General features: G+C 42.0%; 3 protein-coding genes and 7 non-coding genes across 11 annotated transcripts; 4 read left to right on the forward strand and 6 right to left on the reverse strand.

Moving 5' to 3' along the window:
- Positions 1–838: 838 nt before the first annotated feature.
- trnak-cuu (transfer RNA lysine (anticodon CUU)) lies at positions 839–911 on the forward strand. The gene has a single exon. It is a non-coding gene; the product is annotated as a tRNA-Lys (tRNA).
- Positions 912–1,256: 345 nt separating this feature from the next.
- Positions 1,257–1,330, reverse strand: trnan-guu (transfer RNA asparagine (anticodon GUU)). The gene has a single exon. It is a non-coding gene; the product is annotated as a tRNA-Asn (tRNA).
- Positions 1,331–1,427: 97 nt separating this feature from the next.
- Positions 1,428–1,500, forward strand: trnak-cuu (transfer RNA lysine (anticodon CUU)). The gene has a single exon. It is a non-coding gene; the product is annotated as a tRNA-Lys (tRNA).
- A 638-nt stretch (positions 1,501–2,138) lies between these two features.
- trnak-cuu (transfer RNA lysine (anticodon CUU)) lies at positions 2,139–2,211 on the reverse strand. The gene has a single exon. It is a non-coding gene; the product is annotated as a tRNA-Lys (tRNA).
- Positions 2,212–2,309: 98 nt separating this feature from the next.
- Positions 2,310–2,383, forward strand: trnan-guu (transfer RNA asparagine (anticodon GUU)). Its single transcript has one exon. It is a non-coding gene; the product is annotated as a tRNA-Asn (tRNA).
- Positions 2,384–2,842: 459 nt separating this feature from the next.
- On the reverse strand, positions 2,843–2,916 carry trnan-guu (transfer RNA asparagine (anticodon GUU)). The gene has a single exon. It is a non-coding gene; the product is annotated as a tRNA-Asn (tRNA).
- A 336-nt stretch (positions 2,917–3,252) lies between these two features.
- On the reverse strand, positions 3,253–3,326 carry trnan-guu (transfer RNA asparagine (anticodon GUU)). The gene has a single exon. It is a non-coding gene; the product is annotated as a tRNA-Asn (tRNA).
- Positions 3,327–3,580: 254 nt separating this feature from the next.
- gba2 (glucosidase, beta (bile acid) 2) lies at positions 3,581–16,517 on the reverse strand. Its single transcript, XM_070854275.1, has 18 exons — positions 16,333–16,517; positions 15,402–16,071; positions 11,447–11,538; positions 11,148–11,263; positions 10,431–10,649; positions 9,784–10,023; positions 9,466–9,568; positions 8,651–8,804; positions 8,152–8,277; positions 7,847–8,031; positions 7,524–7,628; positions 7,308–7,415; positions 7,044–7,195; positions 6,768–6,874; positions 6,029–6,171; positions 5,671–5,786; positions 5,048–5,239; positions 3,581–4,695 (listed from the first exon to the last, which is right to left on the reverse strand). The coding sequence occupies exons 2-18, from the start codon at positions 15,593–15,595 to the stop codon at positions 4,510–4,512; spliced, it is 2,538 nt and encodes an 845-aa protein (XP_070710376.1). The 5' UTR covers positions 15,596–16,071; positions 16,333–16,517; the 3' UTR covers positions 3,581–4,509.
- On the forward strand, positions 16,134–21,467 carry rgp1 (GP1 homolog, RAB6A GEF complex partner 1). 2 transcript variants are annotated; one of them, XM_070854278.1, is made up of 9 exons: positions 16,134–16,177; positions 17,529–17,644; positions 18,226–18,359; positions 18,612–18,695; positions 18,974–19,123; positions 19,288–19,434; positions 19,672–19,799; positions 19,918–20,095; positions 20,561–21,467. In XM_070854278.1, the coding sequence occupies exons 2-9, from the start codon at positions 17,529–17,531 to the stop codon at positions 20,782–20,784; spliced, it is 1,161 nt and encodes a 386-aa protein (XP_070710379.1). In that variant the 5' UTR covers positions 16,134–16,177; the 3' UTR covers positions 20,785–21,467. The 2 variants fall into 2 exon arrangements, with proteins under 2 accessions (XP_070710379.1, XP_070710378.1); XM_070854277.1 differs by lacking the exon at positions 16,134–16,177 and adding an exon at positions 17,055–17,335.
- A 628-nt stretch (positions 21,468–22,095) lies between these two features.
- msmp1 (microseminoprotein, prostate associated 1) lies at positions 22,096–23,315 on the reverse strand. The gene is made up of 3 exons (XM_070855208.1): positions 23,207–23,315; positions 22,983–23,091; positions 22,096–22,267 (listed from the first exon to the last, which is right to left on the reverse strand). Exons 1-3 carry the CDS (start codon positions 23,313–23,315, stop codon positions 22,096–22,098), a joined length of 390 nt encoding a protein of 129 aa, XP_070711309.1.
- Between the last annotated feature and the right edge of the window lie 37 nt (positions 23,316–23,352).

Here is a 23,352-nt window from a genome sequence, read left to right on the forward strand (position 1 = left end):
AGAAGTGGAGGTAAAAGCTGGTTGCAGTGCAGCAGCTGCCTGCTTGTCTCTCCACCTGCAGCCGTTCACTACAGAGAGGAGGCGCCACCTAGTGGTCAAGTGTGCCCATAACATTCAGTGCTGTTTATCACATTTAAACCAACTTTTTGGGCTGCAAATATCACATTTTATGCAACAATCATCATCATCAAAGCCAAAACTCAACAACACTTAAACTGTGTTTCTGAGCTCTGCTGCAAAGTAATAAAGAGAGTACAACTCACACAAGGAGGCTCAGAAAAATACTCGTTTTCTTGTCAGAAAAGTACTTGTTTCCTTTTGTAGATGTACCTTGGAATTTGGAGAAGATGACCACAAAGTTGAATAGTTATACATGAGACATGCTGGAGGATGAAGATTCTTGAATCCTTAATTTTTGAAAGACCCTGGACCAGACCCAGAACTCGCTGGAGGGATTATGTCTCTCACCTTGGGGTCCCCCAGGAGGAGCTGGAGAGCGGTGTTTGAGAGAAGGGCGTCTGGAGAGCCCTGCTTGATCTGTTGCCACTGCGACCTGACCCCTGGATAAGCGGAAGACAATGGATGGATGGATGGATGGATGGAGTATATTTGTAGTTGCTTGAGGGACTCCATAATGCCTCATAGAGCCTAAAAGCACAAACTGGCTAAAGAGATGAGAGCTGTAACATAATTCTAGCATTTGTCCTTGTTCTCTCTGAGTCTAGGGCTGTTGGGGTTTGCCCTATATTTTTGACACATCGACACAGTCCTGTACAATTGACAGTCAAAAATCAAGGACAGCCTGTTTTTTAAAGCTACAATCAAGTGCATCATCGTAGCCCGGCTAGCTCAGTCGGTAGAGCATGAGACTCTTAATCTCAGGGTCGTGGGTTCGAGCCCCACGTTGGGCGCATTCCTTTTTGTTTCCTCTTTTTAGTCTGCATTCAAAAATCCTGCAAAATAGTGATGCAATAGAGATGCAGTTCTTTGTCATGTGAGCATTGTTAACGTGCACAGCTTTTGTAATTATACACAGCTTTTCATAGTTTAGAGTTGAAAGAAATGTACTAGGTTTTAATGTGGAAATACCAAAGCTGTATTAGAGACTGTTGGTCCTCGAACAAAGCTGCCTCAGAAGCATGCGCAGCTTGTCCCGGCCTCTCCCCCTCCCCCACCTTGCCTATTGTTTAGCCGATGGTGGGTTTGGCTTCAGTTTAGCTTCTGTCCGGGCTTTGTGTTGTGGTTAAAAGGAAAATCGTCCCTGGGTGGGCTTGAACCACCAACCTTTCGGTTAACAGCCGAACGCGCTAACCGATTGCGCCACAGAGACTCCGCGAAATTCGGGATCAAACGTGTGTCGAAATTCCTGATCATGTGGTTGTTGGTTCGTCACACAATGTATCTCCTACTTTGCATGGGGAAGTCAAGCCCGGCTAGCTCAGTCGGTAGAGCATGAGACTCTTAATCTCAGGGTCGTGGGTTCGAGCCCCACGTTGGGCGCTTACATTTTTAAGAGGGCACTTGTAATTTGTACAGGTTATTTGTTCACAGTACATTTAACATAATTTGGGATTTGAAAAGGGATTTGTTGGATTTCTGATGTGGTAAAAAGTTGCCAGTGTAGTGAGATATTGCGTGGAAGATTTAGTTAAGAAATAACTAAATTGAAAGAAAAGTATGTAATAGTTTCTGACAAGGCAACTGCTGAAGGACTCAATCGAGGTCTCCATTGTCAGGAATGAATTAATTCCCTTCATCTGTATTTTAATGCATTGGCTGGCGACCAGTCCAGGGTGTACCCCGCCTCTCGCCCGAAGTCAGCTGGGATAGGCTCCAGCTCCCCCCGCAACCCTGACGGATAAGCGCTATAGAAAATGGATGGATGTATTTTAATGCTTTTTTAAAGCCACAACTCCGTTTCCCAGCAGTTTAGGATTTGACTAATATTTGAAACAATTGGTACAATCCCATTTTCATGCAAGAAATGTTGTTTAGTAAGTTGAAAAAGCAGCACGAACCTTAGATATGACAGTGGTTAATATTTGTAGTCTGCTCAGCACATGTGGAAACAGGATAGTCAGTAGTGGAACAGGATACATATAGATTACATGAGTAGGGATGGGATATCAAAATTACTCCGCCCAACGTGGGGCTCGAACCCACGACCCTGAGATTAAGAGTCTCATGCTCTACCGACTGAGCTAGCCGGGCTACAATGTTTGACGTCACCCCTCCCAGCCTCGGTCATGTGCCAACCTCCTTGTTGCACTTTGACAAAGACTCTGAACTGTACCATGCTTTACCACCTTGTCTCTGTGGCGCAATCGGTTAGCGCGTTCGGCTGTTAACCGAAAGGTTGGTGGTTCGAGTCCACCCAGGGACGAGTTCTTTTTCTTCCTAGTGTTTTGTGGTCTAATGTGACAATGGACAGCTTTTGCTTTGTACTTTAATCTCGGAGTTTTATGGGGTGCGAGATGGACAGATGGATTGGTGTGGTGTCCGCAATAATGTGGGCAAGCTCAAACTGGCAAAAGAGGGGATGAAAGCTGTCTGCAGGATAATTCTTGCTTTCGTCCTTGGCCTCTGAGTCAAGGGCTTTTGGGGTTTGCCAAAAAATGGTTTGTTTGAAACATGAGAAACTTTTAGCATATATTATAGCATATTTATCATGTCATCACTTTAAACTATACCTATAAATATTAAGTCCTTCACAATAACGGGGGCTATAGCTGCCGTGAATACTTCGGGTAAGTGTTCAGATGTCTCTTGCCAGTGGTGAAGACTTTAATGACTTGAAGTAGATGTAGGATGTCTCCTTCCTGGGTTTGGCTTTGAAAATGGACGTCCCTGGGTGGGCTTGAACCACCAACCTTTCGGTTAACAGCCGAACGCGCTAACCGATTGCGCCACAGAGACAAGGTAGCAGTGTTTGGTAATATTGCATGGGACGATTTTGCAGCTCAGTAAAGTGTCACTGTGTGCATCTCTTGAAAATACACTCAGTAGGGATGGTTATGGTTAAGGGGTATTTCAAAGCATAAAAAAGGTCATTTTCTGTTGCCAGTAGGTGATGCTTTGAATATGATTGGTAATTAGCCTAATAAGAGTTTAGGTTTATCAAGTGGAGATTGAGTGTGGGAGGAGTCTTTAACTTTCTGAATGAGTATCATGCTGTAATGAGGCAGACTTGACTTCAATGCCTGGAAGCAGGCGTAGGATGTTTTGTTCCTGGGCTTGGCTTTAGAAAACTGACGTCCCTGGGTGGGCTTGAACCACCAACCTTTCGGTTAACAGCCGAACGCGCTAACCGATTGCGCCACAGAGACTGGTGACCACAAGAGGCAAAGCTCTCGTGACTCTACATGCAATTACACAATGGAAGGTGAATACTTTGACTGGGATCATGCAAAAAGTGACTGGTGCCTTAAAAGGCCTTAGCAGATAATTTTAATCATCCTTATATTTTCCACTTGTATGGCTCTTAATGGAATAACTTAAACTTCATTAACCTCTGATGTTCTTATATGTATTTAACCATTTTTTTCAAAGACTTCATTAACAACACAACAACCCTGCTGCATCTTATTCAGTCATTTATTCAGCATGATTGTCATGAGTATCGGATTGTATAAAAACAGTAAATGTTGGAACTACATTAATATACTGTAGATATAGGCCAACATGCAACAAGGCACCAAATGCGATTTGAAAAAAAAAAAAGTTTTCACATTTAATTTCCAATACTATCATCTATTACATCGCTTAATACAGCATTTTAAATTTAAGTGGAGAAAAAAAAGTAATCTTAATTTTCCTTTAAAGTATATATATTTCTGGTTGAGAAATCATTCAAATGTGGTTTGATTCACCAAAATGGCCCTCACACTTTGCTGTTAAAGACAAAAATGACTGCTGTGGCTGGTAAAATAACAAACAGTCCTCAAATAGTTAACATATAAACTTGTTCCGAGTATGCAAACATTATTATTGACATGGTTGTGACATGTAGTGCTTGCATGTTTGTGTACATGCATGCAAATAGACATATGTTGCTGAAACACTTTTTATTTTTTTTGCAATTTTTAATTAGCAATACACACTATGATTTTGACATTTCCTTGCTACCACCCGACACTGCACATCTTATAGAAAATAAAAAGCAGGAACCATTTGCAGTCTCTTAGAAAAAAAAAACACTTCACTTAACAAAATCATGATCTACAGTAGTTACTGACTTTGTCAAGCATTAACCATCACAGTTCTGTCCTCAGGCCTCAAACAACAAAATATCTGAAGCAAAACAAAACTGTAGAGAATCGAGATCTGTAACTGATCAAATGGAGCTCTTCAGGGTGGAAGTGCAGATGAGGGCGTTGGCTGCTTAAGAGTTTGGGGGTCATTTTCAGAGGAACTCGCTGGACCTCTGTTGTCACACCAGTCAGATGGCTGGGCTCCCAGCTCTGATTTTCTGTCAGATCCTGTCCCTGCTCTGGTTCAGGCTGATGTGGACTAATCCTTCTGTGACGTGTTCAGAGCGAGCTGCATGGCCCAGATGCTCAGAGGCCTCATGTACGCCAGAGAACGGTAGATACCTTTCTCGCAGTAGGCTTCGGGAGTCTGGAAGGCCATGCCCAGCCTCTCCCACACAGTCCGATAGCAACCCTCCGCTGTGCGCATACCCTCCTCCCGCATGCCCTGACAAACGCAAGAGAAAAAAAACAGCCGCAGAGGGGTCAGATTATATTTCACTTAATGTTACACTCACAACACAAGCAACCATACAGTGTCCCCAAACAAACATCACAGGTGTAAACATAGAGAAATTGTTCAGCATTTTGGGAAAAGGTGATGATGTTTAGACTAATACTACCATCATATCTGTCCCTTTCATATGAAGCTGGAGTCAGGAGATGGTTCCACAATTACAGGATTTTTTTTTTCCATAATGCACAACTGTTCTACTAACAAGAGTCTTAAATATGGAAAAACTAGTAAATAAATTACTTGTGTTATACTAACACACACACACACACACACACACACACACCTCATGGATCATAGTGGCTGCCAGTCCATACACCACTCCGATCCAGACCTCATCTGACTGGACACTGGAGCGGTCAGGCACTCCTTCAGGACGCATGCCGTTAACCGCCCCCATCTGGCCTCCAGCGAAGCTCATTACGTTCAAGTCAAAGACAGATTTTAGTGCGCTCTGGATTTTTTCTTTTGGAAAAGCCTGGAGGGAGAAATAAAGTGATGATGTTCAGACCACCAACCACAGACCACAAAGCATTTATGTACCCAGATCTGAAAATGTGTGTAATTTGCAGCTTGGTATGGGGAAAGGAAGAGATGTTGGGGATGTGGTCACATTAAAAAAACAAAGCACTGAAAGCAATTGGGCAAAAAAAAAACTCATGGCAGTCTTCAAAAAGCAAATTTGCTAATATGCATGTATTGTATAGGAAAAGACAAATGAAAAATATTTACAGTGAATGTTAAAAAATGTCATTACCTCGGCAGTACTGTCCAGTATTAACCTTCTCTTTGACAAATGGGATGCTCAGTACTTATATGCCATTACAGCACTTCATATTCAGAGCTATACAGATATATCGGCCGACATTAGCTTATTGCGAATAAGGTATTGGTAGTTGGTTGACTTGCCTGGTGGTCTCCCTCTCCCAGCCCGGACGCTCTCAGGAACCAGTGTCCAGCACACTGGTCAGACATGACACTATTAGAGAGGTCTCTCCCGCTGCTGTCATAGTTGTAATACTTGCCTAAACATGAAAGGAATAAAATCAAGTCTGTTAGTGGGAGAAACAACAGCAGTGGCTAGATTTTTACTCGTGTTGAGTCCTTGATTTGTGACAGGCTGTATGTGGGAAGGCGTCTCTATTAACCAAGCTTTTCAAAAGATTTGATTAAAATACATTATTTTTATGGTTTTAAACATGCATTAAATGCAGCTGGGTGAACCCTGTCCAAATACATATCGAACACAACGGGCTATTGAACATACCGTTCCACAATAGTTTGTCAAAAGCAGCACTGCCCTTGTCCAAGATGCCTCTGTAACGTTTGTACGACTCCTCTTTGTCCACCAGTCTGGCCATCTTACACATCACACACAGGGACGCCAACCACAGCCCGCCACAGTACGCACTGCAAAACACAAAGACACAAAATGACCCAGAGAAAACAGGTCTATCAGGTTTACCAGATGCAAATAAAATTTGAACGGAAACCCAGTATGGAATCTGATTCTTTGTTACTGTTATGTATAGCTATAATCAATCTTCCCAGTGTATGAAACTGTTAAGCGAGTTCATTTTGCAGCTTTGGAACTTCATGTACTGTGAGCCCTCTGTGTCCATTGGCTTATGAAGAGGAACTGTCAGTTTTGGGAGCCAAAGTCCTTCATTCAAATGTGCTGCAGCCTCTGAGCTCAAGCTCTGTTCTCAGGTCACATTTAAGAGAAGGGCTGCAGCTAGAGATGACTAAATTTTTCCTGCTATTTGTCACTAGTCATGTGCTTTTTTTATTTCCTTCCCTCCACTATCCCCCTCTCCCTGCCATCTTTGGACTATGGACTTTGTATGTTATATGCTGCACTGCTGTTCTGTTCTGTTGGATGTACTCCACACCACAATGTGTGGTCTACAATAGATAAAATCTGCATCGGAGATTAACAGAGATTCTTTCACTCACAAAATGGACCTATTCTAATGTGTTTTTTGAAGCCATGCCCATCCTCTCACCTTGGTCCAGTCACAGTCCAACCATCATAGGTCTGGTCTGCATATCCAGAGTTCTCTATCAGTCCGTCTCCGTCCAAGTCGAACTTCAACTCTGACTCCATCACTGCCTGGCAGACCAAACACAATGAGACATCTGAGTAGTGAAGAGTCATCCATCTTTTGTGTCATGTCTACAGATGGGATACAAATAGCTACACAGGGAAAAATTAAGAGATGTTTTATGTCACTGTCTGAATTGATCCGACTCTAAAATGCAGTACAACCGCTCAGTTTTACCTGGCAGATGGGCCACATATCCTGCAAATATTGACTGTCCTGGGTGAGATGGAAGTCCCTGTAGACCTGCAGGACAAACTTCAGGTTCAGGTCCTTCCAGTCTGCAGTGTCATGGATGAGGTAGGCATTCACCCTCTGCCATGGCTCATCATCTAAGGACAGATTCATCAAGTTGAACTGAGAGACCATTCACAGTTACCGCTTTGAAGCAAGCCCCAAGTCTCTGCAGTTTGATTTTAGTTAATGAGATTGTGCCTCTCCCACCTGGGTCTCCTATGTCATGAGGCACCACGTTTCTGGCTTTGACAGGAGAACACCGCCCACTCATCAGATGGAGCCTCTCTGTTGGGTCCTGCTGAACCACACTGCCAGCTGAGAGGAGATTCACACTATGAAACTGGGCCCTGGTAATATGGTCTTTATCAAATACATATGTTAGGATAATGTATAAAACGTTAAGAAAAACAGCACTTCACTCACCAATGTCATATTGCACACTCAAGGCAAGTTTGGGCCACAGCATGATTAGTGCAAAGGAAGCATAGAAGTGCACATCGTATGTGTTGTACATTCTGTATTCCTGACCTGTGAAACAACAATAGTTCAGTATTATGGATCATGAAACACATTTTAAAAAGGCAGATGTTTGTTTTCACTTCCACCAAACCCTTCTGAAAGTTAACTACATTGCCACTGCATTGATACAAAACAATGAATAAAAATAGTTACTAATAACTGACTGTTTCAGCTCTAAGCTGCTTTGTCTAGTCTTGTGGAGTAACGTCCGCTTCCTTGGTACTTACCCTCTAGGTAGGCAAAACGGCCGTACTCCTTGATGACAGCAGGCTGAGCTGGCAGCCCCCCGTTCTCGCTGCGAACACCACCACTGACATCGGCATCCTCTGGTAATTCTGTCCACACCGTCCCTCCATCCACCACGAAGTACAACTCATTAAACAGGGCCGACTTATACCAGGAGGGGAGAGAGCTGCAATGCACAAGTGAATGTACAAGCGAATATGAGAGGACAAACAATTATAAGTATTCATAGAAAGAAAACAGGATGTCTACATTATTGGCTGGTGTTGAAGTCAGAGCTGTGAACTACCTATCCTGCAGTATGGGTCTTTGCCACTCCTCAATGCTCTCCTCCCACTGTCTGTAGTGTGTTAGGCTGTAGTGACTAAGCAAGGGGGATGCGTCCCCTTTGGTCCCGAAGTAACGAGCATATCTCCTGGAAACACAAAGCCACACAAAGCTGATGATGGCACAAGGACAATAGCTGTTCATCAACAATAGCCACATAAAAAAAGCAGAAAGCACTATTTTGATCGATTTAACATTTTAAACATGTCTTTTGGTAAGTCTAATTTTTGTAATGCATGAGCTGAGTATTTCAGGCCACAGGTGTGTCAGTTTCTGTGACCTGAGGGTTTGAAATAGGACATAGCAATGAAAGTATATTAGTAGTAGTAGTGTCAGTCCACACTGGTGACACTGACATTCAGGTTAATGTAACAAATACTAATATGAGGAAGATACCTATCTGACAAATATCTCTATTTCTGTAAACCATCTGTGTGTGTTTCCTTTTGTGTTCCACGTACCTTGTGTGCTCTCTCTCCCTAGAGCCAAATGTGATTTTGGGCATGTCCCAGGCCAGGCAGAACTCCAGGTCGTTATGGCCCTGAGCCGGCACTGAGCAGCTCACAGCCAAGGCTGCCGCCACCTTTTCTCCCTTAGGCGTTGGCGGGCTGGATCCTGCAGGGGTAAGTGAGAGAGGGAGGGGCGGTGGTGAGTTAACAGAGGTCATATATGCCATCTCTATCTAACTCACAGGATGCCACTACTCAAAAATAATGACAGATGGAGAAAATGCCATATATTACTATTTATTTTAAAAGCAGTGGTGGAGTGGTTTACTGGTCTGCTCACAATGTTCAGTATTCAAGGGATTGCTTTCATTCTTCTTCTTCTTTGCACTTCACCGCTCTTTATGTAACTGCTGACAACAACTTTTGACATCTGTTCCTTTATCAATATGTCTCATCCCTCCACCGTTTGTTTTTAAAAGGCAGGATCAGCAGCTTATTTTAGAAACAGTTCAGTTTACAATTCAATAAATCAAATGGTTCAACAGTTGTTTTTTGTTAGACTAAATAGCTGAGAGAGGTCATCAGTCAGCCGTTGTGTATAGAACAAACGAGAGACCAGGCCGTGGAGCCATGTTAGCGATGGCCAGTCCTCTTATCACTATCGTGGACTGATTCTCCAGCAGTAATCAGACAGTATGTCTTAATATGTTTTGAGGTAGTGGTTTTTGGCGAGGGAGAGGGTGGGATGTTTTAGGTAGGATCATTTGAAAATGTAGCCACTCTTGCTAGTTTCTCTAATGTTACAGGCCCTCCCTTTAAGCACCGACCTGTAGGAGAGTCCAGTCGTCCATCAGTGATGAGGTCAGTCCACAGGCCGCTGCAGGTTCCCTTTGGACTGAATGCTGTCTGGTGACTGACTTCCCTGTCAGGCTGTTAAAATGTGCACACAAATACACTCTCTTGTTAAATCTACAACCTAATGCTCAGTAAGACCACACATTTCACAATCTGCTGATTATTATAAATCCACTTCCAGATAACAGAGACTATTGTTACAAATCCTGTTTATTCCCTGGCAATTGCTTGTGCGGCTTCCTATAACATAGTACTTGAAGCTGCTAAAATCATACGTTTGTGAATCAAACCTGTTCTCGGGCTGCGATGCACAGTGTGTAAGGGTTCACTGTCGTGCAGTGATGTAGCAAGACCCCAGACACCGCCTCCCCCTCCTTCTCCAGGTGGAACGGTTCATTCCAGTGTCCTCCGCACTTGTCGTCCTTGTGTCCCGACCCATTGACCATAGTGAACATGATGGAGACATCCAGAGCGTAGTCATTCTTGTTCTCTATGTCCCACACAAATACTGCCACTGGGAGACTAGAGTCCTGACAGAAGGAAGATACGTGGTGGAAAAACCTTTTGTAGAACCAGCATGTCAACATATACCATTTGAAATGTGTTTTTTTTACTGCAATCGAGTGTTTCTACTGTATACGTGAAACTCATAGAATCATCAGCATGAGCAAGGATCCTCAAAGAAGGAAAAAAAAGTCTGATTCTGATCCTATTTTCTGTACCAGTGTTGTCATGGCTTTCTATTTAGTTCTAGTTTCATCTGAATTTTTACATAATTGTCAAGATTCATACTAAGCAGGAAATTTTACAGTTCAGAAGTCGACATGGTTTAATTTTCACTTTCCAAAACTTAAGTCCACAAACTTTCAAGGACATTCAAAGTCTGTTGCAACTGCTAAGGTGTGGCTAAAACTGGGCTGTGGGATGCCTCAATTACCTGGTAGTCATGGGGGATGACTGGGGAGACCTGTCTGCAGGTCAGGGTGACATTCTGTCCCGGCAGGTGGTAGACGGTCCAGGCGCGGGGGTACAAGGCGTGATAGAAGCCATACTCTCCGCAGTAGCCCCAGTTCCAGCCTTGCAAAGTGGGAGGACGCTCTACAGATAACACCTGCTGGTAAATGGTTTGCCCCCCGCGACGCAAACACACTGTAAACTTAAAAAAGAAAAGTAAAAGGACACAAACACAATCAATTTTTTATCCTTTATGTATGTGTACGTTATATTATAGTCATCGCAAGTGTGTCATTTTGTTGTTCACATTTGACCAGTTTCTCATGCGAAGTGACATCACCAAAAAACAACGATGATCCATTAATGCAGACAGGAACTACCAGGAGCTGTTTCTAACCATGTCATAAAGATTTCTTCTCTGCGCAGCATGTGACTAATACTTGCTGCTGCTTTCCTTCTGAAGCATTTATGACCCCTTAGTCTAGAGTCTAAAGATAAGTGATTACTTATCAGCAATGTAAACTCTCAACAGTCAGGAAGAGTAATTGTTCGACTTTGTTTGCCAAGATTCAAATAATACTGTACAGGAAACAGAGGGTGCAGAATACATAAAGCTAGACTAAAATCATTTAACTAAGTCATTCTTTATGATGTAGTATTCTTTCACACAAGTCTCGAGCTGTTCAAAGTCATGTATAACCTGGTTTGCTGTGACAGTTTTGTAGTGGTACATCCCAGGGTTAAGTTGCCACCTGCAGAATTCCCCCCGCCAACCTCTTCCGATGGTACCTCCTCCAATACCGCCAAGTGGAGCGCCTGTAAATTAGAGCACGGTAACAACAAAGCTATACGAGAGGAAATACAGGAAGTTCTATTACTATAACAACGTTAACTAGTGAAATTCAAGGGGTGCTTTATTTAAACAATTCCACTTTAAAAATGCCACTTGTTTGCTCAAATTCAGCACAAAACTCTGCCGTAGGACAGACCTGAACTCACCATATATTTGACGCAAGGGTTGGGCCCCGAACATGTCGATGAATGGAGCTTTCTTTTCCACCTGGGTCTTTTTGTACCACCATTTTAGATACCTGAGAGAACACGATTACAGGACACACATTACCTTACAGTCATGAGTGGAAGGATGCAAGTGTGAAAGTTAAATGACGACAAAACAAGCGTGGAAATCCACAAATATTTGCACTCTAAAAAACAGTTAAGCCTATCATGTGAAGGCAACATGCACCCTTACTACAGTCATGTGATTAGAGTGATTAAAAGGGACGTTCAGAATTAGTTTACAATTAACCATCGAACAAATGTGTGTAATTAGTAAACATGCTTTTTCTCCTCATTTGTTTCCTTTAGGACTCTGAGCCAAAGCTGGAGCAACACACACACACACACACTCACACACACACACACACACACACACACACACACAGAGAGAGAGAGAAAAGAGGGAATTGTGCAACTGCATGAAGGGACCACTTGTAAGATAAGATAAGATAAACCTTTATCCGTCTCACATTGGGGAAATTTGCAAATTTGCAGCAGCAAAGAACGAGAACAACAGTGCAAAGATAAATAAAATAGTGCAAAAGCACGATTAAAAAAAATAAATAAATAAAAGACAAGAAAGAAAGAAAGAAAATGCTCAGCGGTAAGCAGGAGCTGCTGCATAACGCTGCCACTCGCGCAGCACCGGAGTTCTAGTAAGAAGGGGAATTAAGTTTAAGTGGTAGCTCTACTTTTTCCCAGTGATGTTAAAAGTGTGAGTGTGTCTAGGCGCAGCGCTGACTATCCCGTCAGGGTTGTAGTGTAAAATATTAATTAGGGTACGTTACACAAGGTTTCAAACAACGCATGGCGCCTGAGGCTGGAGGCTCAGAAGATCATAGTTAACTGATCTCAGACACGGCAGATTTTTCTGCCAATATGCAGAATAAAGTATAAAGCTGCTGCTGTGGGTTAAGGAGTCTGAATTTTAGCAGAGAGGCCGTTAGTTCAGCTTAGAACAGGCTGCAGTGCTAATAATGCCCCTCATTACAGTTAGCCTGCGTTATCTGAACATTTAGCTGACACTTAAAACACACAGCAACTTTTTTTGCTTTCACTTAAAAGTAAGGGTTCCAGTTCGCAGGCCCCAGCTAAATTCAGGATCCAGCTAACGCGCTTACAGCCCCTTTTCACAGAATGACCATAATTTAGCTGCAGTAAGCCGACAGACCGGTGATCAACTGTCATGACTAAGCACTCACTTTGCAGGTAGTGCAGAGGCTAGTGTCTGACCGCTTTCTGGTTGGATGCTCAAACTTTGACGATGCTCAACAAGTTGGCTTAAAATATGTGGCTCAGGGAACTAAACACCTGGCATCACTAGTATTAAAACCACTAGGGATCATGTTTACATCCTTTACCATCTGTGGACTAAGGCAGATATAAACACTTTAACTAACCATCATTAACTAATCATTTCTGTTGGATAGCCGGGTTTTACTAAGGAAAGATGAAACCCTAGTATAGCAAGCTTATATTAACATAGATCATCAGCTGTACAGTATCTGCATCATCAGGAAACTAAATGGAGAAAACACAGCTTTATGACCTCATTTACACACCATAATAATCAATGTTTCAACCACAACAAGCTTTCCACTTGTTGTAAGATCCTGTGCATCTAAAAAAAAAAAACAAATCTGCTGTGCATGACGATGCAGCGCCTGACTGTACTGCAAACAATAACTTCACAGGAAAGCCCAGTGTAGGGAAGCAACAAAGGCCCGCCGATGCAGCTCCACCCAGGAGGAGATGAATGGGATTTAAAGCGTGTTATTTGAAGCCATTATTGTCAGGTTCTTGGCGTTTTGCAGCTCAGCTGGAATGCAAACAATGGCGCTCACCCTGATCCAGCTCAGTGATAACAGACCAAGCAAGCTAACCTGAATCTGACCCGTTTACGCTCGAGCTGCTACCGTATTAACCGCCACAATCAAAACATTATGGAAAGGAATGCGTGACATATCGATCTCTAACATATCGACTATTCAGCAGATTTAAGTCGAAGCATTGATCCACTGATGAAGCGCAAAGGCTCGCAGAAGCTCAGTGGAAAGAAAATCAATCAGCTGCTGCTTATAGTGGCATGACTTACACAGCTACATCCTCGTACCTGAGCCAGACCAGAAATCAGAAAACCTTCACTGTCATTGCATAGAAATACAAGGACATTGGTAGCAACTCTCAGTGATGCATTTCCAACATAAACCCATAAAAAAAAACACGGACATACTATGTATAGGATAAATATAAATGTATATTAGTATAAAATAGATAATAATAGTAATATAATAAGATGCTTACAGTGGTTACTTGTACAGGCAAGCCATCTACCAATTTTTATTTTAAACATTTAAAACAACATTTTAGTTTTCTGTTAATCCTACATTACTACGACTAAAAGCGAACACTACCTGGATTTAATCAGTAAGCCAGTTTTTAACGCCGTCTCAACATGCCCTTCTTCTACCTAACGACTATCACATTAGTCTGAGCAATAATTAACACGTTACCATGGAGATTAAAGCAGACCAAGAGACACCTGAATGAAAAGTGTTGGGCAGCGCAGTCTGTTTGCTTTACAGAAACACTGCAACAAAAGTTTGTGGTTTTAATGTTGACTGTTTAAACCGTTTTCTGGGAGCGTGGATCTCAACGGACCACTGCGTCATAAACAGAAATAATACGCCTCGCTGTCGTTACATGTCGTCTTATCAGGCTTAAATGACACCTTGTTTAATTATTGTACTGCAGGTGTTGCATGGGGAGACAATGTAAGAAAGAAAAGGCAGTAATAATGGTGATTCGGATCGGGGATAAAAGCATATAAAAGCTTGAGTAATTCAGTCAAAATACTACAAAAAACACAGGTCGGACAGATGGATGTTGACTGTTATGCAGCAGAGGACTCCTCAGTGACTCTGTGCTCTCAGCATTGAACTGATAATTGAGAGAGTGTTGCTGGCTACGCGCCCAACAATCCACTAAAGCTGCAGAATGTGTTATTTTGCATCTCAGATGTCAGCGGGTTGTTGGGAAAACAAACACGGCCAGATCAACAGATGTGCTGGATTTTTTCTTTTCTTTTTTTCTGTCGCTGTACACGCTGGTAACTTTACAAGCAGATATATCCATGTCATGTGTGTGAGACCTCATCCTTCCTGCCTTTATTGCTGCAGAGGGAGTCATGGAAGGGTAAATAAACTCCAAGCTGACCTGGGAACGGAGCTCACGTACAACGTTAAAGAAAGGTCAAGTTCATGTTCACTTCCTCATAAAAAACAGTTAAGTTGACCACAGAACATTTAGAGAGAGCGCTACTTTGCTGATAGGGCAATAACAAAGCAAAATCACAGGCAAGAAACACCAAGCCCCCCTTGAACAGACTCAACTGAAAAAGAACTTTTGATCTCATAAATCAAGTTTATGATCGTTTTATATGTACTGAAAAAGATGCACTTTTTTAACGCAGTTTTAATGTTTCTTGCTGGGTTACTGTAATGAACGCTGAATGTATCTGTTAAACTGCCGTAATATGGACACTTAGTGGTTTCGATTGCGTGGAAAATTGGAGATAACTAGTGAAGCCACCTCAAGGCAGGATTGCAACTCACACCTGCTCTCAGCTGTGGGTTGAGAAACATGACTCTAAAGGCTAATGCCTCCCCAGGTACTGCACCGTGGACACATGCGCATGGGTTAAATGGTATAGACTAAAGGCTGTCATGACATCCAGAGATGTAAAGTGAAAACAGGCAGTGTCAATAGGAGTGGGAAAAACATAATCTTATCATAATGACTGGAAATTAAGAGAAATATTAAAGAAAATCAGGGTATTTCATCTGCGTTTGGAGTGTTTTACATTACAGGGGGGGCCAGAGAGTGAATGTCTCACCTGATACCAAGTCCAATGTGCTCCAAGATGTTGGACAGTGAGACATCTTTTGCTTGAAAGGGCTTTCTCTTCTCCTTGAACTCGTGTGCCAGACAGATGCGCCAACCCTCCTTGGGCACTCCATATCCCATTTCCTTGGAGACATACCTGCTCATGAGGTCTGCTGTGGATTTCTCACCCCACTCTGCAGTCATTTTAGCAGGGCACCCAGCAGTAAGGAGCTGGTGTTGAGTAGTGAATGGGAGCTGGGAAAACAGGCTGTCACCACCTTTTGTCAACACACTCAGTCTATCTTGCCTTCTCCATGGGGTGGGAAAAAAAATGCAAAGAATCGTGTGAGTGTGAGTGTGTGTGAGTGTGTGTGTGTGTGTGTGTGTGTGTGTGTGTGTGTGTGTGTGTGTGTGTGTGTGTGTGTGTGTGGAGAAAACCGGTTCTCAGCTGCAGATGCCTGCAGGAAATAATTACTGCTTTAGGTAGGAAGTCCCACTGCCATCATAAGATTATCACTACCCTATACACTATAAGTGCATTTAGCCTGTTCACAGTACTTGCTCACATCCTTTGGGACTGTTTGCAGTCCCCCTGGGCTCCAGTGTTTAGAGATGGCAGACCCCTATTGTTGTTTAGATGACAGCTAGAGACCAACAGGAAGTATCAAGGATGCCGACACCTATAATGACATCAAAACAGGTTACATGTTAGTAAAGAAGTGATCACAGTGAGTGAGCTAATAGTGTTTATAGGAGAGAGACATCAGGCAGCCATCACAGCAACCGGTGTGGCGGTAGCTGCAAACTGGCACTAAATCACCTGAATCATTATCATGTAACGTTAGCTGAGACACACATTTTAAAGCTACGAGCCAGTAGATAACATTGACTATACTCGACATCAACAGCAGGAGAGAAGAAATGATGTTTTTTTTTAATACCGGTGTGACGGTGTCATCAGTGCTGCTCCATACCGACCTCTGACAGCCCGGTAGCTTTGGCTAGCACGGCGCTCAATATGCTAATACATCTACTGGTCACTGGGTTCCTGGGCTGTTTATTCCCCTTTGGTCGTCTTACAGGTACCGATTTATCTCAACCATCTCCCTATACTACGTCATTATAGAAGATTTTAACATTCAAACCTAAATTAAGCCACAAACTCAAATTTGAAATAGAAATTTAAGAATGGCTGAGTGTTACTGAAGTCTTGTGGACTCAAAGTTGGTGGATATCGTAGCGGTATGTGATGCCTGACAAGTCTAAATCAGGGAGATAATAACTTGCGTTTCCGCTGACAAGCTGCTACGTCTGTACCATTTTGAGTAAAAAAAAGGGGGGGAATTAGATTCATCACTATTTATTTATGTTCCCTCAAGTTGACGGGCATCGGCATATATTGATAAATGCTCAATTTTATAATATTATGAAACGACTTCTGTAGGATATGTGGCGTTAGTGCATAAATGTAAAAGTTATTTGTAAATATTGAGCTTACGCCCCACCCGGTAGTTACCATAGCAACAGCCCACTTTAAGTGAACTGTGCCACGGGACGTATTGTACATGGCCAACCAAAAAACATCACGGAAATTCTATAGTGCTGTTTTATTCTGCATAAATATGTTTTATTAAAACTAAGCTAGCACTAAGACGTTATAGACATTATTTTTAGAAGAAAGTGCATGTTTTATGATTTATGTTCTAATTTGTTAGGAGTTTTGTTTCCCTTGGCTCGTGATTGGTTGTACAGCAGCGGATATAGAATATCTTGAAATATATGTTTTGTTTACTGTAGCTGAAGTGCTAGCTAACCAGGTAAGATATGAGCAGTTCCTCGGGAAAGACACTCAAATTTTATATCGTTGCACTCGAGAAATAAATGTAACTGCGCCTTTGGATAAGACAACGTATTAATCTCGCCGCTGGATCGTCGGAGGCCAAGGTATGAGTTTAAATGAATGTTATCTTTAATACAGCAGCCATTATCAAGCAGGATCAAACAAGTTAGTTAACTTCTGTGTGCTGTGTTGCGGTGTGTATATACAAACGGTGCAAACACAAAGTATGCAGTGTGTTTGTTCGCCTTATTAATGATCAGAAGTTTAATTTGGTAACGTTGCTTTCTAACGTTACAGATGATCGAGGTGGTGGCCTCCATGGCCCGAGGCCCCGTGTTTCTCGCCGGGGAGCTCCTGGAGTGTCTCATAACATTCACCAACCCCATGTCCCACCTCTCCACCTCTGCCAGCAGGTAGGATTCAGCTCCTCGTCACTGATCTTAGACCTGAGCATAGATGCGAAGCTGCCCACCTCTGTCTCTGAACACGTAATGTCCAATAGATATTGCTGAGTAAAGGCATTTAAAGACAGTTGGACGGAAATTTGGAAGGATAAGCCAAGCTTAGAAAGTGTAACCAAGCTTAGAAAGATTACCATATACCAATATAACTTCGATAGGAGCCACAGGGCTGGCACCTACTGGCAATTGATGGGAGCAAATGAAAAGTATTCCTGAAGCCTTTTGTATTTTTTTCTGTGATCTTGTTATTGCAGAGGATTCATTGAATTGTCCCTTAATATGTTAAGTTGTTGTCTAGTGTCTGGTAACCCCATATGGACTGGGACCGTGTGATTCACAACACTTAGATTAAACATTTCGCCAACCACTTAGTAAATGCTCTAGTGTTAGTGTTTTGTTTGTTCGCTTACACTTCTTGTTTATTTCAGTGAACTTTGTAAAGCACTGTGAGACAACTCTGTTGTGATTTTGGGCTATACAAAATAAATTGAATTGAATTGAATTGTAACTCCTGTTTTCTGATGGTGTTCCAGTGAGATGCTGGCGTGGGCCAGCGCTCAGATCCACTGCCAGTTTCATGCCAGTGAGAGCCGAGTGGCCCTGCCGGCCCAGGGCAACAAGCAGGACGTCCAGGCTGAGAGCGACACAGTGCTTATTCCAAGCAGAGGTTAGTGGGGGGAGGAAAAGAAATGAAAACTACCATCAGCTATGTACATGAATTATAGACATTAAATAACATAGAAGAGTATTTACATGAGTATTTGGGTATTGGTTTGCTGCAAACTAAAACACAACAGTTCTTAAGTCAAAGATTTATATATATATATTTATATATATTCTATATATTATTAGCCTCATTGCTTTATGTACGTTGTGCCTTGAGTCACCTCAACATTCCTTTAATTCGTTTCTTGTGCAGGAGAGCGAGGGCAGTGTGTGCTGGACACACCACCTAAGATACTGTTCTGTGATCTTCGTCTGGACCCCGGGGAGAGCAAAACCTGTATGTGTGTACATAAAGTTTGCATCCATAAAAATGTACAAGTTTAAATTAAGTTAAATTACTAATACAGTTAAATACGTATGAGTGTGATAAGATCTGTGACAAACTGATACTATTTTCAAAAGAAGAAATGGGGACCATAGTGCCTGTTTGTGATGGCTCCTTTAGAGATGTGAAATACTTTATTTCTAGTATTTTTTTCCGAAATGGTTGTGCAACACTTAAAAATGAACATATTTGTTTCTGTGTGTGATTCAAGCGTACCCTCTGTCCCACAGATTCATACAGTGAGATCGTACCCATAGATGGTCCTCCTAGCTTCCGCGGTCAGGCGGTGAAGTATGTCTACAAACTGACCATCGGCTGCCAGAGAGTCAACTCCCCCATCAAACTACTCAGAGTGCCCTTCAGAGTGTTGGTCCTGCAAGGTGAGATGAATTTGCTCTACTTTTAATTCCAGTTTCTTTCCAGTATTTTGTACCGCGAAGCTTCCAGTGCTGATGAGGTGTGCCGCTTTGAAACCACCGGAGTGATGAAATGTTTTCTTCTGATTCAGCACTGTTTAATCAGTTTTTTCCTCTCTAACCTATAGGCATGCCGGAGCCTCCGTTTCCCCAGGATGAGGAGGTTTCCCCCTCTAACCCATTCCTGGAGGAAGACGAAGCGAGCCGCAGGGATGCTCGACCTTTAGAGAGAGCGCTGGACATGCTGATGGTCACCACCTCGAGACGCTGCCCCCGTGAGTCTGATTCTCTGTCTCTCTGCTCTTTGCTAGAGTTTAAAGTACAGTGTTATCTTGCTATAGCTGCTATAGTTTAGTAAATGCTCTCAACCTCCCAAATGATACTTTTAATCCAATGATGACACTTTTTATCTTCTTTCCTGGTTTTAAAATATTTGATATTTAACTATATATTCCACAGTTTTTTTTTATTTAAATATCCACATTTGACTTGTGTTCCTTTGTTTTGTCCAGACATGTTTAATATCACCAACATGCGTGGGAAAGTGGCAAAGTTCTGCATCTTCAAGACTGTTTACAGACTCGGGGAGGACATCATCGGCACATTCAACTTCTCAGAGGGAGACATTCCCTGCTTGCAGGTAAGTTTCCTGTTGCTGTTTTTGTACATTGCTGCAGTCTCCGTGTTCGTTCTTTAGTTTTTCCTGCTACGTCAGTGCACAGATTATAATATCTTCTGTACCTGTGTATATGTTTTAGTATTCAGTGAGTCTTCAGAATGAGGAGGAGATCCAGCAGCAGTACCAGCGGCGTCACGGACAGGCTGTCAGTGTGACTGGACACGGGCGACACATGGAGTCCTGCCTCCACACCGCCTCCAGCCACTTCTCCCTCCCCATCCCCCTCAACGTCACCCCGGGTTTCAGCACAGACATGGGTCAGTCACCAGCAGCCTGAAACATGTCTGTCACTCTAGCAAATGATTCAGAGAATCACATTTCAGATATTTTCTTACAATGCTTCCAATTATGATAATTTTTAAGTATTTATATCATCTAGCATTTAAAAACGACAGTGATTGATCTGATAGGGCACATAAAAGTCTTTTTTATGATTTTTTTTAACATGAAATATAAATTGAATATAGGCATATTAAACATATCATTAGATTCAGTTTGACTTGCACTTCCTGACAGTATCATTATTTATCTCTTATTTCCATCACAACTTAATGTTTATCCACATAGAAATTGCTGAAAGGTGTGAAACATTCCTTGGTTTATTGAGTATGTTATTTACAACATTTAACGGGCTATTTCGGCTCATATTAGTGTCTTTATTGATTGCATGTGTCAGGTGCTTCACAATGCATGGGATAAAGTGAAATGTTTTGCTTGCACAGTGATCCTGAGGTGGCGCCTGCACTTTGAATTTGTTACTGCCCGGGATCCCATGGAACCACCAACTGTTCTGCAGAACCAATCAGAGGTCACAGTTTGGGCCGGGGCGGAGCACGTCGACGTGGATACCTTCAGCTGGGATCTGCCGATCAAAGTCCTTCCCACCAACCCGGCCTTGGCGTCCTACATGTCCCACTTTACCGGGACCAACAGCATTAACATTTGACTGTTGTGTGTGTGTGTGTGTGTGTGTGAGATTGTGAATGTGACATAATCAGGAGTTAATTTTGTATTTCTGATGCTATCGTTAGAGGTTTGTACGTTCCTTTGTGTGTGCATGAGAGAGAGTGAGCGTGCTAGTTCTTGTACTTGCTACATAGTGAGGACTGTATTTTATACCAGCAGAATGAGGACATGTTTGGGAAATTACATTTTGGCCAGTTGTCACAATTTCAAAGGGCTGTTTGAGGGTAAAGACATGGTGTTAATGTTCAGGTTAAAATTTGGCGCTGAGAAATCCATTGTGTCAGTGATGTGTCAATGAGGGTCCTCATAAAGTTAGAAGTGCAGATGTGTGTGTATGTGAAAGAGAGAGACTTTTTTTTTCTCCATTGTATATTCAGAGCCAGTGATGGATTCCATATGTAAAGTATGCAACCTATATTTAGCCTTTTTCATTATTTTCTAATCTTTAAATCTTTCATTTTTGGAAGATCAGCACACACATTGACCTCATGAAAGGCAACTCTCTCTGTGGTTGCTTTGCATTTCTGTATTTATTTCATTTTGACTGCTTCCTTCACTCGCTCACTCTGCCTCTCACTTTATGAAACAGCTGAAAATATTTTTACTGTTTAAGTGTTTTTCTCTCAATTTGAGCAAAGGCTGTATTGAGATGTAAATACTACAAGAGAAAGAAATAATTAAAAATTAAAATTGTGATTTAAATTTGATAGATTTAAGTCATTTGTTGCGCAACAAAAAAACTCAACATTTCTCTTTGTAAACAAGAGTTTTATTTGGAGGGTAAAAGAGTTACAGCAGAGAACAGGTCAATTCAACAGGGATTATTATATATATTAATGTATATATATTTTTGCTTATATTTACATTAGACTAACTCATAATTTGACTAATTAAAGATCTCCCCAAAAGTATGGCAGAAAGATGCTTGTAAATATCCAGTACATCATATTAACCACGAGCAGACAAACTACTTGCTATAGTAACTAATATTAAATGTACTGAAAATGAAGTTCAACCAAAAGAAGACTGATGCTTAAGTTTCCTAAATTTGTGAATGTGGTACATTAAAAAAAAAAAAACTCTGCTGGAAAATACTGCTGATTTACTTAAATATATGTTTGTTTTCACAGACCTAATTCACTCACATTTCCTTAGTGTATGACGCCATCCAACAACTGTTGATGCTGTTTAAGTTTTACTACATGATGTGTATAAAAACGGTTACTGATATTTGACTATAGTGAGTATTGGCTTCACAGGCAGACTTTGAACAGATGGTCTGAGCAGCTTTCTACTCCACAAGCTGCTGCTGCAGCTGAAGCGATCCGTGGCTGGGGTCGTTGATGTCCTCACCTGGGGAGCAGGGCAGGCGGGGGTCGGCTGACTGGACCAGGGACACTTTGCAGGTCACTGGCTCCACCCGCACCTCACACCAGGCAGGGAAATCCACCGGCCGATGCACCCTGGACAGTTTACAAGGTAAAGGAGAAGACTCTTCGTTTTTTGTAGTTTTGCAGCACTCGTATCTCTTAAAACAAAAACACCTCTCCTTACTCTCTGTACTTAGCTCTTAATCAAGCCTTTACAGCTTTTTTAAGAAAAGTTTTGAGGTGCTTGTACTTTACTTACAGTTTATCCTTTTAACACTTATACTCTACTACATTTCAGGGGGGAATATTGTAGTTTTTACTCTTCTAACTATTTACTCTTATCTTAAAAGTTACAATTCGTGATATTAAGCACATGATCATTATCCAATATATTTTACACTTTTACACACAAGTTATGATAAATTATTATTGACATCCCTCCAGGATATAAAATAGCTCAACATTACAACATTAAGATGCTCTTTACATCAGGAGTAATAACACAATAATAGAATAAAACAGAAAAGGTCCATTCTGCATTATAACTACTTTTACTTTTAATACTTTGGTACAATTTGGTGCTAGCATATAAGTGAAACTTTGAATTCAGGACTTGTAACAGAGTATGTTTTAAATTGTGTAGTCGCTACCCTAAATTCACAAATTTTCCCATGAAGCCACACGATTTTAGATCCACGACTGTAAAGTAACTATTATTACTTTTTAGCACAGTCTGCCCAGAGCTAGGTGTTGTACAATAGCTGTGGGCATCTGGACACCGAACCACACAGATAGTTTGTGTACTCACGTCTCACAGCAACCAACGCCCACAGGGTGCAGACAGGTGCACTGCATACAAGCGTTGTCCATCCAGGTGTCACCCAGCGAGTAGTGCCTCCCCTCAAACATACACAGAGCTGAAAATACACATGGCAGTCCAAGAAGAAGTCAGAAAGCCACATTTTTAAAAACAATGTAGATGTATATATATTATTTAAAGTCCAGATTAGATTTTAGAGAATAGGATCTCACCTCTGGAGTTGAAGTGGCACTCCATGGGTGCAGCAGACCCACCGCTGGTCCACAGAAGAAACCCTGCAGCTGCAAGAACCCAGTTAACTGTGGCGAGCTCCATCTTCATCTAGTCTGGTCAGCTTCTGGGTCCTCTTCTCCTTTGC

Source organism: Pempheris klunzingeri, chromosome 23 (assembly GCF_042242105.1).
Source record: "Pempheris klunzingeri isolate RE-2024b chromosome 23, fPemKlu1.hap1, whole genome shotgun sequence".
Classification (NCBI taxonomy): domain Eukaryota; kingdom Metazoa; phylum Chordata; class Actinopteri; order Acropomatiformes; family Pempheridae; genus Pempheris; species Pempheris klunzingeri.

What these genes read in the sequence shown, in the direction of transcription:
- gba2 (XM_070854275.1), bottom strand. Translation starts at nt 15,595, where the DNA reads ATGACTGCAGAGTGGGGTGAGAAATCCACAGCAGACCTCATGAGCAGG. An exon ending in TCATCCCCCATGACTACCAG is followed by an intron (nt 10,024 to 10,430) that starts GTAATTGAGGCA and finishes TCCTTCTGTCAG; the next exon opens with GACTCTAGTCTCCCAGTGGC. An exon ending in GCATCGCAGCCCGAGAACAG is followed by an intron (nt 9,569 to 9,783) that starts GTTTGATTCACA and finishes ACATTTTAACAG; the next exon opens with CCTGACAGGGAAGTCAGTCA.
- rgp1 (XM_070854278.1), top strand. Translation starts at nt 17,529, where the DNA reads ATGATCGAGGTGGTGGCCTCCATGGCCCGAGGCCCCGTGTTTCTCGCC. An exon ending in CCCCGGGGAGAGCAAAACCT is followed by an intron (nt 18,696 to 18,973) that starts GTATGTGTGTAC and finishes TCTGTCCCACAG; the next exon opens with ATTCATACAGTGAGATCGTA. An exon ending in GAGACATTCCCTGCTTGCAG is followed by an intron (nt 19,800 to 19,917) that starts GTAAGTTTCCTG and finishes TATATGTTTTAG; the next exon opens with TATTCAGTGAGTCTTCAGAA.
- msmp1 (XM_070855208.1), bottom strand. Translation starts at nt 23,315, where the DNA reads ATGAAGATGGAGCTCGCCACAGTTAACTGGGTTCTTGCAGCTGCAGGG. An exon ending in GTGCCACTTCAACTCCAGAG is followed by an intron (nt 23,092 to 23,206) that starts GTGAGATCCTAT and finishes GTGTATTTTCAG; the next exon opens with CTCTGTGTATGTTTGAGGGG. An exon ending in GGCGTTGGTTGCTGTGAGAC is followed by an intron (nt 22,268 to 22,982) that starts GTGAGTACACAA and finishes TAAACTGTCCAG; the next exon opens with GGTGCATCGGCCGGTGGATT.